At 35.6% G+C, this 16,328-nt stretch overlaps 1 protein-coding gene and 1 non-coding gene across 19 annotated transcripts in view; both read right to left on the reverse strand.

Moving 5' to 3' along the window:
* MICU1 (mitochondrial calcium uptake 1) overlaps positions 1 to 16,328 on the reverse strand; it is a 230,157-nt gene that overhangs the window by 127,651 nt on the left and 86,178 nt on the right. For 8 of the 18 annotated variants that reach the window (XM_070057806.2, XM_002718431.6, XM_051823786.3 and 5 more), the window contains one exon: positions 186 to 300. In XM_070057806.2, the coding sequence (XP_069913907.1) occupies positions 186 to 300 (115 nt within the window). Of the gene's footprint in view, positions 1 to 3; positions 47 to 185; positions 301 to 12,112; positions 12,125 to 16,328 lie in introns of all 18 variants that reach the window. The other 10 variants (XM_089313420.1, XM_089313411.1, XM_089313414.1 and 7 more) reach the window with 3 other exon arrangements.
* Positions 10,648 to 10,751, reverse strand: LOC127484321 (U6 spliceosomal RNA). The gene has a single exon (XR_007911190.1). It is a non-coding gene; the product is annotated as a U6 spliceosomal RNA (small nuclear RNA).

Genomic DNA, 16,328 nt, shown 5'->3' on the forward strand with positions numbered 1-16,328 from the left:
TACCTGAAAACTTCAGTATTCTTTTCCTCCTTTTTCTCAGGTGGTTCTAAACATGAGTTATAGAGAATTCAAAGACAAATGAAATTTTATGTATTGTAATTTGCTTTCCCTTATAATCATTTTAACTCTTTTTTATAGCCCTATATGTTTCCTACAAATAAATGAAGGAAAAAGTTTATACTTACTGGAGAGAACAGTTGTAAGGAAAATGTAGTCTGAAAAGGATATGAGCCCACATTCTCCAAGGGCGTAAAATATGCTGCCTTCATCAGCAAATTTTTCTCGTTCTTGGGATATTTTCTATTAAAAGTATGGTTCCCACCAAAAGATAAAAAAGAAGATATAAATGAATTAGAATATAAACAGTTAGAGATGAATCATCATTTATTGCAGTTTTATCCTAAGCATTTCTCTGATGGCCATTCAAAATCAATGGATCCTTTACAGTTTTCAAGATTATGAAAATTCTAAGAGAAAAGTTATTTTTTCATTTCAACACTGCTTCAATAATAATATTAAAAATAACTTCAATTTTATCACTCTCTGCTACTGAACATACAGGAGTACAGGCCTGCACAGAACTGGCTTCATTCCTTAGCTTTAAAAAGCATTCACTTTCTTCTATAGAGGCATGTTATATAGAAAAAAATCAAAACAAAGAAATGAAAAAACTAAAAGGAAATAATTTCTAATTGCTCAAGAAAAACTATACCACCAATGATCACAAATCAAGAGAAAAGCAGCGAGTTTCCAGGCCCACTGAAATTCTTAGAAAACTAATTTATAAAATGATGTTTAACTTTTTAACATGCAATCCTAACGATCTTAATTCCTGGTACACAGAATAATAAGTGATGTAAACAGCATCTCTGAAATTTAATGCCAAATCACACTCGCACAGCAAGCTTCAGGCATAATTAGTCATGTCTACCATTGCCTTAGTAGAAGCTCCTAAGTTTCAAATATTTGAAGAAACTTCCTCCCAAAACTTAGCTCTTATTCTAAATCTATGAGAGGCTTCAAAAGTTCATGGAAAAATCACACTATCTTTTCATTTCCTTTTGCCATGAATCATTTCAAGCCCCCTCCTGTGTTTCTTTTCTTTAATCTGTAAGTTGCATACAGAAAATTCATTCTTAGCTTCAGTAATGGCCTGTCTGGCAAGTGGTCTCCTCCTAGGTGTTTAACTAAACCTATCCTGCTTTCTGAATTCCTAGCCAAAGCATAAACTTAGTGGTGACATTGATGATATTTTCAAAAACTGAAAAGGATCCACTAAAGAGTTAGACTTGGAGCTAACTCCTGCAAGTTCTGGACCAACCAAAGATATTCAAGGACTTATTCTGAGTGCCAAAAAAAGGTACAGGAGGTTTTAGGAACCCAAACCAAGGCAGCACAATTAAAGTAAGAAAATCATGCAGGCACACGGTAAGAGGCAGCATCGCAGGCATAACCGCAGGAGGAGTATCATGAGAACTGAACCAACAAGCACCATGACACCAGCATCCAGGGACACAACTATCCAATGGGTTACCTCTGTCTAGTGGAGATCCCATCATACATCACAAAGGAAAGAAAACTGGTTAACCAATTGAAAACACAAGGACCATGTGAATCATCATGAAGTCAGTTTGCATAATCTTGTGAAACCCATTCAAAATGGCCTCTGCTAGTAATATGCTTTTTCATAAAAATATAGTAACCACGGACAGGTAAAAACCCACAGCTGAATGCCAATATAGCTGTACTAGGTTGTGACGGCAGCTTGTACTTGTATGAAAGGGCTTCTCTGGCTTCATTTATGGCTGACAGGAAATATGGTCCCACTTGACAGCATTTGGAGATTACTTCTTTGAGCTGAGAGCAAAAATGAGCATGTTGTCTACTATGCTCTAAGACTGCATCTTAACACCATATGTGATCTTCTACCAAGAGAGCTAATATAAATACCAGACTAAAAAAACTATTGAATAAGAACCAGAACAGTAAAGCTATTCACTAGGAAGTTAAATTAGTATTTAAATATCTCAAAATATAAGAAACAGTTACATTTTTATATTACCTAAGATACTGCAAAAGTGAAGTATGTGAATAATATACCATTATTAGCCTGCGAAACAAATATGTATAGAAGTTGAGTAACTAACAATAATTACGTTAAAAACTCATGCAGAGGCTGCTATAGAAATGAAAATGTAGTATTTTGGGAGAAATTTAATAAAAACAGGAATTTTAATATTAATATTGATAAGCATACTATTCTCTATCTCAACCCATTATCAAATTTAGTCAATAATTTCTTTTCTAAGTATTTCCCTTGGTCTAGGCTATAATCCACAATAACAAACTGCAGCTAGTTGTTATGTGACTTGAGTCTCCATGAAACCAGAACAGAATTTCTCTGTTCTTCTTTCTTCCTTTTTAGGTTTCTCATTTATGAATGTGATAAAATTCACCATGTTAACCATTTATTAACACAGTATGTGGGCCTTTCAATTGACTTCTCTCACTAAACATGTTTTCTAGGTTTACCCATGCTGCAACATGAATCAATACTAATTCCTTTCTACTGCCAAATGCTACCCATTGTTTATATACTATGCCTTAATATTTGGGTTATTTCTACCTTTTGGCTATTTGCATAGGATGACTAATACACACATTCATGTACAAGTCGATGTTGTCACTCCTTTGGACTGCGGGGTCACATGGCAGCTGCTTAAGTTTTTGAGGAATGGCCAAACTGTTTTCCACAGTGGCTGCACCATTTGCATTCTCATCCGCAGTGTAAGAGGGTTACAATTTCTCCACATCCTCAACGCTTTTTGTTTGTTTCACTTTAACCATTCTGTGAGTGTAAAATGATTTCTTACTGTGGTTTGGATTCCTATTTCCCTAGTGACTAATGATGTTGAGTATCTTCTCATATGCTTGTTGGCCATCTCAGTATCTTCTTTAGAGAAAGGTCTATTTAAGTCCTTTGCCCATTTTTTAATAAGTTATGCATCATTTTGTTGTTGACTCATGAGAATTTCATATTTATTTTGGATACTAGACCCTTATCACATATACAACTTTCAAATATTTTCTCACAAACTAGTGTTGTTTTTTAATTTGGTCATGTCCTGTGACTCATAAAATACGTAAATGTTGGTGAAACCCAATTTATCAAATTTTTTTCATTGCTTATATATTTGATGTTGTACCTTAAACTCCATTAGCAAAGCCAAGCTCACAAAGATTTATCAGTATTTTTCTAAGAATTCTATAGTTTCAGCTCTTATTCTTAAGCCACTGGTTTATTTTCAGTTAATTGTCGCACATATGCCAGCACATACTTTATTAATATATTTTTTAAAAGTTATATAATGCAAAGACTATAAAATTTACCACTGTGACCTTTTCAAAGTTTAGGCTACTTAAGCTCTACTCACTTTTCTTCATTCTTTTTTCTCTCTGCCTCAGGCTAGATAACATCAAGTTCACTGATTCTTTGTTCTGCCTATTTAAATCTGCTCAGAAAACTCCTCTAGTGAAATTTTCACTTCAGCTATTATAGTTTACAGTTCCACAGTTTCTATCTGGTGACTTTCTATATTTTGTTTCTCTGTGATAACCTCTTCCACTTCATACATCATTCTCCTTGTTTCTTTTAACTATTTGACTACCATGGCTGATTTTAAGTCTTTAAGTAGGAAGTATAATGTCTATGCTTTCTCCAGAATAATTCTGATTTTTCTTTTTCTTTGTGAGTGGGCCATGTTTTATTATTTCAATGCAAGTATAATTTCTTATTGAAAATGCAGCACGATGTACATAATAATGTGGAAACTATGGAAATGAAATTCTCCCCCTTGTTTTAAGGTGTGTTGTTGCGCTCACTGTGGGTTGAAGTTGTTTGTCAGTTAATTTCCAATACTTTTTGTAAAGACTGCTTTGTCACACATGGTAACTCAAGTCTATGATTCAACTGGTATTGCAATGGAGATTTCCTTAAATGCCTGGATATAATATTTACTCTCAAGGTCTTAGCAGAATGGCTGGGGCCTAAACGAGCCAGACAAGAAAGCTCATTAGAGCCATCTGAGGTTTCTTCTGAGTACTCATTGAGCGCTGACCCTCAGGATGTCCCAGTACCTGGCGGAGTACTTGAAGGACCTGCTCTCCCACGTGTCATTCTGACTAGCCTCTTCCTCCCCAAGCATTTTGGTTGTGGCTGCTTGTTCCCACCTGAATCTGAACTATCTAGCCAAACTGCTCCCAAATTCTTGAGTCACAGATAGCATGAAAAATAATTATTACTGTTTTAAGGTACTAAGCTTTGGATTTATTTGTTACTTAGCAAGTAACAAGCCAGAATGTGACTTGTATTTTTTTTTACAATCAAAAGTTTTCAATTTTCAGGAAATCAACTTCCTCAAACCTTTCTTTTATGGTTAATATTTTCATATGCTATCCAACAAATTTTGTTCCCTTTCCAGTCCATAAAAGTATTCTCCTATATTTTCTTTTAAAAGTCTTATAGTTACAGATTTGACACTTAGGTCTATGAGCCATTTCAAGAGAGTTCTGTGTATGGTGAGGTTAGAGGGTGAGGGGTTCATTTCAAAAAGCACAGATATACATTTGTTTCTCAACCAATTGTTGAGAACACTTTCTTTTCCCACTGAATTATTTTGTTAACTTTATTAAAACTTGACTTTATAGGTATAAATTATTCTTTTATGGTATTTTCTGCTATTAGTCTATTTTCATTTTGGAGGTCTTCTAATTCCTAAAGGAGTATATAACTGTTTTTCAAGGGAAAATAAACAGGGAATCATTTAAACGGTTAAAAAGGCAGCTTGAGAAACTGAGTACCTGATGCATGTGGGGTCATGGTTTAGGCCTGGCCATGTCACCACTATGAGAATTATAAACTCTATAGAAATAATAATGATAATAATAAAGTAAATGGGTTTTCAATAGCATAGAGATTCTCGGCAATGAATTGGGAGCCAGAATCACGGTGCAGCAGGTTAAGCAGTGGCCTGGGACACCAGCATGCCATGTGAGCACTGGTTCAAGACCCAGCCCCTCATCTTCTGGTCTGCCTCCCTACTAATGAGCGAGCCTGAGAAAGCAGCGGAAGATGGACCAAGTACTTGGGCCCCTGCCACTCACGTGGGAGATTAGGATGAAGCTCCTGGCTTTGGCCTGGCCCTGCCCAAGCTGCAGTTACTGGGGGGTGAATGAGTGTATGGAAGATGTTTCTGTCTCTCTAACTCTACCTTTCATATTAGTAAGTACATCTTTTTAAAAAACTTCAATAGATAAATCAGGTATGGTCATGGCTTGCGACCCTGTGTTCCTTAGAGAGATGTTTGCGTAGCCGTAGGTGAGACCTCTGCTGTAGGGAGTAGTGATAGGGAGTAGAAAAGATCAAGAGGGCCAAACTGCTCTGTATAAGAAAAAGCTGAAGAACATACCTGGATGAAAACACACAGAAGAGACAAGGGCTCTTGAAAGGTAAACAAAAAAGAGAAGGAGACATATCAAGAGAGGGGTTGAAAAAAACGAGGAAAGAGAAAGGTACGTGTGTGTGTGTGTGCATATGTGCACGTACCAGAAAGGGAGCAAAAAGAGAATATGTGTATTTTGCCAAAGATCTTTAAAAATGAAAAAGAAATATATTTAAAGAGGGCTTAAAAATGACTTGTGTGTTGTGATATGCTGTGTAATATAACCTAAGTCTTTAGAAAAGGTCTACACGGTCCCTTCATGACCCTGGAGTCAGAGTGCAAGGGGAAAGGAGAGTAAGTACTTCCATGAACATTTCCGGAAGCATCCACTTGCTGAAGAATGGCTCATTTTAGGGTTACACACCTACTCATCAACTTAAGAATTTTAAGTGGATTTGTCCTAGGATCCAAAATGCCAAAAAGATTCTTAGAAAATGCAAGGCATTAATTATCATAAAATCATCAAATTTGGTATTTCAATTTACCTGAAGCTACGAGGAGCACCAAATAAACGTGGAAACTTGGGAAGAAATGGGAGTTACTGAAAACCAGCTTAGAATTTGTGTCTTTTTAAATAAAAAGTCTGGTTCTTCCATACATGTTATCCTCAAATGAACTAGCTATGGCACAGAGGGAAGCTGTGAAAATCAGATAAAAAGCCCCCAAATGTATGGGAAAATTGAAAAATCAAGATGGAAGGAAATACAGTACAGATAAGGTTTTTCCTTACTTTTTCTTATTCTAGAATTCATATTAGTGTCAAGTAAAATGTTACTTTACTTAACCTTTTGGATTCTATTTAATCTCTGATTAAGTTTCAAGGCTTTTTTTTTCCTCTTCTAGGCAAACATGATGCATACACTTCAGGAGCTACATGGAGGCATCCAAGGCAAACAATTTTCCTTATCAGAGGTAGTAATATTCATTTTCTCTCACTGCTCCAGAGGTGGTTATTTACATTTTTGTTATTAATTAAGATTTATACCAATATGTATTTTTTTACTAAGAAATTGAAGGGAGATTTCTATTTAACCAATATAAGCAGTAAATTCAAAATAAATATAAAACATAATAAATAATAACCACTATATATAATTATTTCATACAATAAATTATAAGAAATATTTTTATATAAAGTCAAAGAAATAGAATACATTTCAATTCTCTTGTTAGGAGTATATGCTGTAAGATTAGGTAATGTATTAGTTCAGTTAAAAAAATTAGTAAGGGATCTATGAAAACTTGTTTCATCTTGAGGTAAGAGTCTAACAGTACTTCAGTATATATGCTGAAAGCTATCCAAATAGAACTATTTTGGAGACTGTAACTACAGATACCTTATAGAATATTATGCTGTTTTGTGCAGCTTAGAAGTCACATATCAAACTCTATTACAAACACCTGAATTTCTGAAATTAAGGGTGTGAAAGCAGAATGCAAATTACATTATTAGGACAGCATTTCTGGTCAACGCAGGGATAAATGTTATCCTCTTTTAGAGAACAAAATTACACAAAATATTTCAAAGTGATGAGCTTATTGACTTAAATGAACTGTTTATCTAAAATCATTTCATTATTCACTTACATGATGTAGTCTTACTTATATCAAAATTTAAAACTTAGCTATAGAATTAACATCGCTAAGGTATTCAAATTACTAACCTCAAGTAAAGGCAAATAAATACCCTTATAATGGGTTGGTAGTAATCTCAATGGTAACATATTATTAACCCTTTTATATTTTGGATTAAGCAGAAAGACTTCCAAGTAAACTTATTATCATACCCTATTTAATCATTCTACTTCAAAATGAGTCAAAAATTAGCAGTGTTTTACCAGATAGCTTTGTGCTAACTTTGGTTTCTGACCAATCATGTAAACTTTTAAAATGGCAAATGCCATTAGAAGCTCTGGGAGACTTCTCCATATATAACTCAACTCTTGGCACCCAGTATGCTCAAACAGTGAATCCTAATTAGTTACAGCATTGATCAAAACAGAGCCAACACTTTTGCCTTGTGAGACTCAACTAGATAAACCTAAGGAGAAAAATTTTATCTAGGAATTTAATATCATTATTTCTTTTAATTAAAACCCACTTTTCAAGTTGTAAAGTTCAAAATAAAATACTTCTAGCTAACAGAAATCAATGGACTATGCAAAATACATACTACATATCATACAGCAACTGAAAACATCTCTGATATAGATAAAATCTGATAAAGAATTCAGCTTTACTATTTAAGATGTCATCATTAAAGAAGTAGAAATCTTATTTTAATATTAACATTTCTTTGTAGTGCTGAAATACATCCCAAAGGCTTTATTTCTAAATACCTTGAATAATACTTGAGGTTGTTATTTCAAAAGCAAAATAATGATAAATTATGCATCTTCCAGAAAATGTAACTTTGGGATACCATTTCCAAATGACAAATAGTATTTCCACCCAAGGTTGGGGTCAGGGCAAGGAGGAAGGGAGTGTTAGAAAGAGAAAGAAAATTCAGCGGTTTTCCCATGCAATTAATGCTCACATCTCGTCATGTACTTGGCGCGTAGACAGATGCCAAAGCTTTGGTAAGATATCAATCTTAAACAATCACAAAACTCCCAATCAAACAGAGACTGTTGCACAGTTAAAATACACATGTTATTCTTCTTCCCCACACAATATCTGAAGCTGTAGAAAGGTAGAATTTGGAAGTATGTCAGATAAAAATTAAATTGAGATGTTTCTAATTAGAGTAGTTTATGACTTCCCCTTCCAACTCACATTTTCTTCTAAGCTTTTTGAAGGTAATATTGCAAACAAACATAAGTTACTGTGCAACAAACTGTGGAAGGTGAATGCTTAAGATACTGTCCACTTCACTCTGCCAGAAAGCAATTCTCTTTTCAGTCCCAATTCTATCCACCTTAACTCTGAGAGTAATTCCAAATACCTAGAATGCCCATGTTTTCTTATTTCATAATGATTTTAGAGGAAATGACACAAATGAAGATGCTTAAAAAACAACAGTGGCAGATGATTTGATTAAATCAATCACAAAAATTCAAAGAAATTTACTGGAATGACATTGACTTTGAGGAAATGACACAACTCTAGTAGATGATTTTCTTTTAACCCTTAGTATCTGACGAAATAGTATCAAAATTCTAGATGGAGAAAATTATCAACTCTACTTTTCTATCACATTATGACTATGCTCTTGCTTTAATCACTTCTAGGTGGGAGAATCACTGTTTTATCATTTTTGGTCATTTGCTACCGAAATCCAAGCAATGAATACTGAAGTCTGGCCACTCAACTGTATCGGTGTTAAAAAGAACAGTACTGAGCTCAGCAATAGGACATGGAGTATGGAAGCCTTCCCTGCCACTTAATGCTAAAAGCAATCTCAAGTACAAAGTTTGAAAAATAAGTCGCACTGAATATAGTAATTTCATATCCCAACTGAAAAAAACTAATCATAAAAATGTTTCAGAAAAAGTTGCTGCTCACACCCTTGATTTAACTGTTCTGGTAGCTATCACCTCCCAGGAAATACTTCAAATGAAGAATCTTTGAATCGATTTTGAAACCAAACATTTAAAGGTATCCCCTGGTACCCAACAATGATCATTAAAGACATATCAAGAATTTGAAAATGTTTCTTTGCATATCCTATGCAAGTTACTGTGCCAGGCACATTAACACTAGACTTTTCTCTACTCTACCAGGTAGGGATACTACTATCTGCATTTTACAGATGGAAAAGACTCAGGTTAGATACACAGCCCAAGGCGACAGCATTGTTAAGTGACAGGAAAGGCCAAGGGCTGACTTCAGAGCCCCCATGCCATGAAGTGCTACTTGCTGGGTTGTAGCAAATGCTCAGGAGCAAACCCTGTGTCTACTGTTTACAATTTATGAAAATGTTTGCAAGGACTTGATATTTTTGAAGCACAACTTAGCTAATGTGGAAAAGAACTTGGAGCTAACCTTATACCAGCTAAATTAACTTGAAGGGGAAAGACTGAGCCAGTGATCTGAGTATACCTCTTTTTATACCGTTACTTATCCAAATTCCTATTTTAATTATTCTCCAAATGTGTATCATTTCAAGAATGTAATGTTCTTTACACTCTTCTAATTAATGCCACATAAATCTGTATTTGCAGAGCATTTTTATTCCAGAATAAATTTTTGAAACCAAAGGAAGTTCAAGACAAATACACAAACCGAGAACTATCCTCACCCATTCTCTACCACCAAAGACCATCAGCAGATGTTTAAGCTAAGTTGAGAACCTGTTTTACAAGAATGAAGGAGAAATAATTTGTTTTGAGTAGCTTTTATGGAACTCCAGTTAGTCTGGAAAAAAGCCTTATGTCAAAGTGAATTTCAAATCTTGTTTTACAGTGAAAAACTAAACATGAAAGTGTCAGAAATGCAATGATTAGTCATGTTCATGTTTTCAAATCAACAATGATAAATCAAATGTGTTCGATTGATCCCAAATTCAAACACAGCAAAACAGAAAATAAAACGCACTTAAAGAAATCTTAACAGGTGTCTGAGTATTTGGGACAACCGAGTAAATAAATAACACTCCCCTTTAGAGCACGGTAACTGCATTCTCTGATCTTTTCTTGACTTGGGTAACCAAACACACGAATTAGTTGAATCAACAAACTTTAGTAATGGCAGAACGCAAGAGACTGGAAAGAGACATTATGGATACTCCTCACAGCAATACGGTAAGTACTTAACATATTACTAAGTTGCATCTGAAGAACAGCAGTCTATGCTACCAGGAAAACAAAATTATTCCAGCCTTCCCACAGGCAACAAGACCCGAGCATGCAAAGAACAAAACCCTGCAGGAAGCAAGCAAGAAAGGCCTCTGCTGTAAAGGAACTGCTCATGACCTCTGCAAGCTTAAAAGATTCACACTAGTTTACCAAAACCAGCAATACAGATAAACAATTTCCCTCACTATCTAGTCTAAGAAAACACTTATTACTTTCAATATAAAAAGTTTTTTAAAAAATGTATCTCAAACATTAAAATTTCATGAAACCATCTCTGTATACTGCTCTCCATTACTTTTTATTAACTGCTCCCAATAACTGTAATAGGTGCAGGAATGGGTTGCTCATATAAAAATATGGAATGCTTCACAAACTTGTGTTTTATTCTTGCACAGGGACATGCTAATCTTATCTGTATTGTTGCAATTTTAGTATATGCATTGCCAAAGCAAGCACTGTAAAACTTGATTCTGAATCCTTGATCAATTAAGGGTATTATGTTTAGGTAGTGAAAGTATAAACTGATGATATTTTGTCACCTGTTGTTGACCACTTAATGCTGTAGATTCCAGAAACTTCCAAGAACTTAGCCATTCCTGCTTTTCTTTTCTATTCCTAACTCTCTGGTAAGGACATCTATTTGAAGGCATTTTGACCACACAATTATTTAGAAAACAGTCTTTAGTTTCCTCCTACAAAATGTCCTATCATAACTGCAGAACTGGAAGCTCTCAAGCACAGGTGTTTCCATCTCATCTGACTGACTCTTAGCATCCTGTCTGCATGTGTCACAGCTACTTTAAAACAGACTCCCTAGAACTAGAAACATTGGCAATGGCATCACCAACAAATTATTCTGATGTAATGTTAAAAATATTTCTTAGTTTGTTTCAGAATGCAGTTAAAGGCAAAGCTACTTGGGATGAGAACCTATACACCAACAACAGCATGACTGGTCTTTGGGTTGGTAAGAGGACTACCAGTAATACATTCCATTTTAAAAACAAAGGAATACAGAAAAAACATACCATGAAAATAAAGGGGTCTTAATTATATCATTAACTATTTTAAACTAGACTTTTTTAGTTCTATGAAATTTACATTTGTATTAAGACTTCCAACCATCAGAAATGAGTAATTTTTTAAGAAAAGGAACTGTAATAATTTATAAATTACAATTAAAGAGTCTAAACCTTTGAAGATCAATTCAAAAGTACTTTCTTAGGAGTATCCTTGAAAGTCTCTGTTGTTAGCTTACAGCTACATATTCTTTTCATGGTTTTTTCCAAGTGTTTGCTTGTTTTTCCAAGTCAAAGTTGTTGATTAGCTTAAATGAACAAAGTAATGAAATTTTTCTAAATATTCCATCTGTTTCCCTAAGGCTATTTTACTGAGCAAAGTGCAACTAAGCAACTGCTTCTCTGTACTTATTATATAAGAAGTTTCAAAAAAATAAATCTACTAATTCTTAACATGAATTTACTGTCGTTTCATCACTCCAAATAAGGCTATGTAAAGGACCCAACTAATCCTTTATACAATATAGCGATCAAAACAAAGTTTCTCGACCTTTTGCTTAACACCTAACATTAACACTTCCTTTTAAATTACGCTGGGTACTATATTCTGAAGGACTTGTGTAGTGGATGAATTGTCATATTAAAGATAAAATATGTTAATTTAAAGTGACAGGAACTGAATCACTCTAAGGGAGCATGGGAAGGACATGAGCATGCACTGAACTTTTGTCCCTGAAGCACTGCTATGAATCTTGGCGCATTAATTAATTTAAAGCACATGCTATTGAGTCGGTACCTGCCAGAAATCCTGATCAGAAGATGAGAAAAAGGAAAAAAAAATCAACATTGTTTGATTATAATACTTCCAAATCAAATGCACATATCAAAAAACATAACATATAAAAAACTAATTAAAACTGATAATATCACTGGACATCTGGAAAATAGAAAAATAAGAAATACACAGAAATGTTTTTGACATTATCTGTTATACACAATAAGACAAAATACTCCAACAGCTCAATTCCTATCCTCCCCAAAAGGACACAGTTGAAGAAAAAGCTTATTATTTCTATAAAAACAAAATATACAATTACTTATTTCTTAAAGAAAAGGGAAAGCAAACATTTTATCTTTTTCCATGGGTAGTAAAAGTACTTCTTTAATATTTCCTATAAGGATGTCTCACTATAATTTCATGAACTTTTTAAAAATTTCATGACAACTAAGTGACTTTGCCACACATATTAACATACAGGTAAACCAAACTCAAGAACTATTCTAAGTAAGGGTTCCAAACAACTACTTAGAAATAAGTTCTCAAACCATGCTGCACTAAATGAAGGGCTACCCACACTGGAAATAAAACCAGTCATCATGGACACCGGTGTTCAAGAAAGCAGTTCAGGATTCTTAATTTAGCCGCATACAATTTCAAAATATCCCCAAACACAAAATGGTTTTTTGAATGTTTTTCAATAAATATACTTCACTGTGTGTGAAATAAAATTTGACCTAAACTTACCACCCTTTTCACACCATGCTCAGTAGTTCTTGTCAGAAAAACAGATGCTATTAGCCTTTTACAAGGCTACAGCTGGGACTGAGCTGACAGGACCCAAAGGGTTTTACAGCAGGGGGTGAGAGGAATTGCTGTGAACACAGAATAGCTCAGACATGAGAAATCAAACCAGAGGTCTGTTTGGTCAACAGACTAGCTATTTAGCCCTGGGAACAGCTCTTTACAGAGAAAGTACATGGGGATTTTTATAAGTGATTGAACTGAGAACCAAAGCACTGTGGAAGACCAATTATATAGGGAGTAGCTATTTTGTAGCATTTCATACAAATTAAGAAAGAGTATTTTATAATAGCAGATAACTTCATTTGAAAACTGGGAGGCTGGCGCCGCGGCTCACTAGGCTAATCCTCTGCCTTGCGGCACCGGCACACTGGGTTCTAGTCCCGGTCGGGGCGCCGGATTCTGTCCCGGTTGCCCCTCTTCCAGGCCAGCTCTCTGCTGTGGCCAGGGAGTGCAGTGGAGGATGGCCCAAGTGCTTGGGCCCTGCACCCATGGGAGACCAGGAGAAGCACCTGGCTCCTGCCTTCGGATCAGCACAGCGCGCCGGCTGCGGTGGCCATTGGAGGGTGAACCAACAGCAAAAGGAAGACCTTTCTCTCTGTCTCTCTCTCTCACTGTCCACTCTGCCTGTCAAAACACACACACACACACACACACACACACACACACACACACAACTGGGAAAAGAACTCAAAGTCACGCAAAAGAGCCAAAATTTGCAGAGCAAGGTACTTTTTACCTTTTGTCCTGATTTTACCGACAGAGGTTAATGGGTCTCTTGCCCACATTTCCCTGTCAACTATGCAGCAGAGATCACATTTGAAGACATGACTGTCTGTATCCAAAGTCCACAATTCTCACCCTGTTCTACTGCACACTAAGTACAGCAATGCATAGGTGGTATTTCTCATACTCAGTTCAGCATACTTTATACTATCTGTTAATCATTTACACTCAGCTGTAAAATACTCCAAATAGAAATTCATTGGAAAATATTTCAAACACCAAAGTCAGGTTGTTTTTTTTTTTTAGGACTATGATGTGTAAAAAAGAACTAAACTGCCACCACCTGGAACATCAGACTCCCACAGGGGCACTATTTTAAGGCCCAGTTGCTCCACTTCCGATCCAGTTCCTTGCTAATGCGCTTGAGAAAGCAGCAGATGCCCTGAACTCATGTAGGAGAGCCAGAAGAAGCTCCTGACTGCTGGTTTCCACCTGACACTGCCCTAGCTGTTGCAGCCATTTGGGAAGTGAACCAAATAGATGAACGATCTCTCTCTCTCTCTCTCTCTCTCTACTCTACCTTTCAAATAAGTAAAATAAATAATAAAAAAAAAATACTGGATGGACAAGAAGGAAGATGGGGGAAAAAAAAACCAACACCAGGCAGCTAACAATAAACCAGAAAATTTCATTAGGGGTCAACAGACTTCCAAAAAGACTGCATTAGTATCTGAGTTCACTTTGGTAATTTAATTACATTCCAAACAAAACAAATAAGATATGGGGCTAGTGATCAGCCCCTATCAAATGATGCCACAGCTAACATGTAACTAATCAATATCTGAGAATATAAATATTTATTTTACAATAGAAATATGTTCTCTATTATCCTGATTACTATAAGCAAAGATCCAAGATGCCAAATACAGACAACAGTGCACTTTTTGAGAGAAACTCTTGGCTTAAAAAAAGTCTAATACATTCCAAGAGAATGCACATAACATTTCAGTCCCCCATAAGTATTTCACAGACACATGGTGGTTTGGGGGTTATGATTTAGCCCTTAAAAAAACCCTTAAAAACCCATTAATACATTCACTCACTGGTTGTCAGTAGTTTGTTTCTGTGGTTTAAATTTAAATTTCCAAATGAAAAATACTTCTTTGTCTTGTGAAGGAATTATCACCAATAATAGTCAAAATGCTTGGGTACCTGCTACCCATGGGGGAATTAAGATGAAATTCCAGGCTCCTAGGGCTGCTGCCTAAAGTGCCTACATGCCATATGGGCATCAGTTTGAGTCTGGCTGCTCCCACTTATGATCCAGCTCCCTGCTCATGCACTTGGGAAAGCAGTGGAAGATGGCCTAAGTACTTGAGCCCCTGAATCCACGTATGAGACCTGGCCCACCTCAGCCCTGGCTATTGTGGCCATTTGGGGGAGTGAATCAGCAGATGGAAGAGCTCTCTTTGTCTTTCCCTCTTTCTAACTATGCCTTTCAAATAAATAAATAAATCTTTAAAACAAAACAAAACAAAACAGCTACCTTGTTATATCATAGCATTAGTAGTCATCTCTTAGACTTAAAAACAAAGAAAGAAAGGAATTCCAGGCTCCTGGGTTCAACCTAGCCCACCTCCAGCTGTTGCAGGCATTTGGCAAGTAAATCACAGATGGAAGATCCCTGGCTCTCCCTTTGTCACTCTGCCTTTCATATAAATAAGTAACTAAAACATAAGACAATAAACAATATAAAACACTTGAAATAAACTACACCAATAAAAACATCTAAACGGTTAAAACCAAGAAATATTTGACAATAATGTAAAGCAAAGGCTCCACTTAGAAAAAAACTTCAGTTTTATAGGCCAATTATTAAATGACAAAAATTAAGTGAAGAAAAAATATTGTTTTCATTACAGAAGAAATTCAAAATTCATGAAATGACCACATTAACAAATTATAAAGAGAACACATGGATATTGAGGGTGGAATAGATTTTTTTAAATCCATGATATAACACATTAAAACAAAAGCTACACCATATTTTGTATTACCATCTCTACAACAGTGCTAATAAGCTATTTATGATGATTTTCAAACACCTTCTAAGATAAAATCTGAATTCTTTCAAGCTTTAGTTTTAAAACTTTTACACCTAGTCTGAGCAGTTTTAAAAAATCATCACGTAGGAGCCAGTGTTGTGGCACAGCAGGTTAAGTCACTGCCTGCAATGTTGGCATCCCATTTGAGTACTGGTTCAAGTCCTGGCTGAGCCACTTCTGATTCAGCTCCCTGCTAATGTGCATGGGAAAGCAGCAGATGATGGCCCAAGTACTTGGGCCCCTGCTGCCCTTGTGGGAGACCTGGATGGAGTGCTAGGCTCCTATTTTCGGCCTGGCCATTGCAACCATTTGGGGAGTGAACCAGCAGATATAAGATCTCTCTCTCCTTTTCTGTAACTCTGCCTTTCAAATAAATTTAAAAAAAAATCATCACTTATCTACAAAATATATTCTTAAGACCAGTAAGACCCAAAGCCTGTGGATAGTAGATAGTCATGAAAAGCAATAGATAATACAAATGCCAATAATAAACTAGTTCATGACTTTTATGCAAGGATTAATATTTATTAACATAAGGTAGTAACTGCCTATGGAAAAATATTCTGGCAAAATTCAAAATCTGCTTAACCAAACTTTGT

The sequence above is a fragment of the Oryctolagus cuniculus genome, chromosome 15 (assembly GCF_051225735.1).
Source record: "Oryctolagus cuniculus isolate XC-2025 breed Fujian yellow rabbit chromosome 15, ASM5122573v1, whole genome shotgun sequence".
Taxonomy (NCBI): domain Eukaryota; kingdom Metazoa; phylum Chordata; class Mammalia; order Lagomorpha; family Leporidae; genus Oryctolagus; species Oryctolagus cuniculus.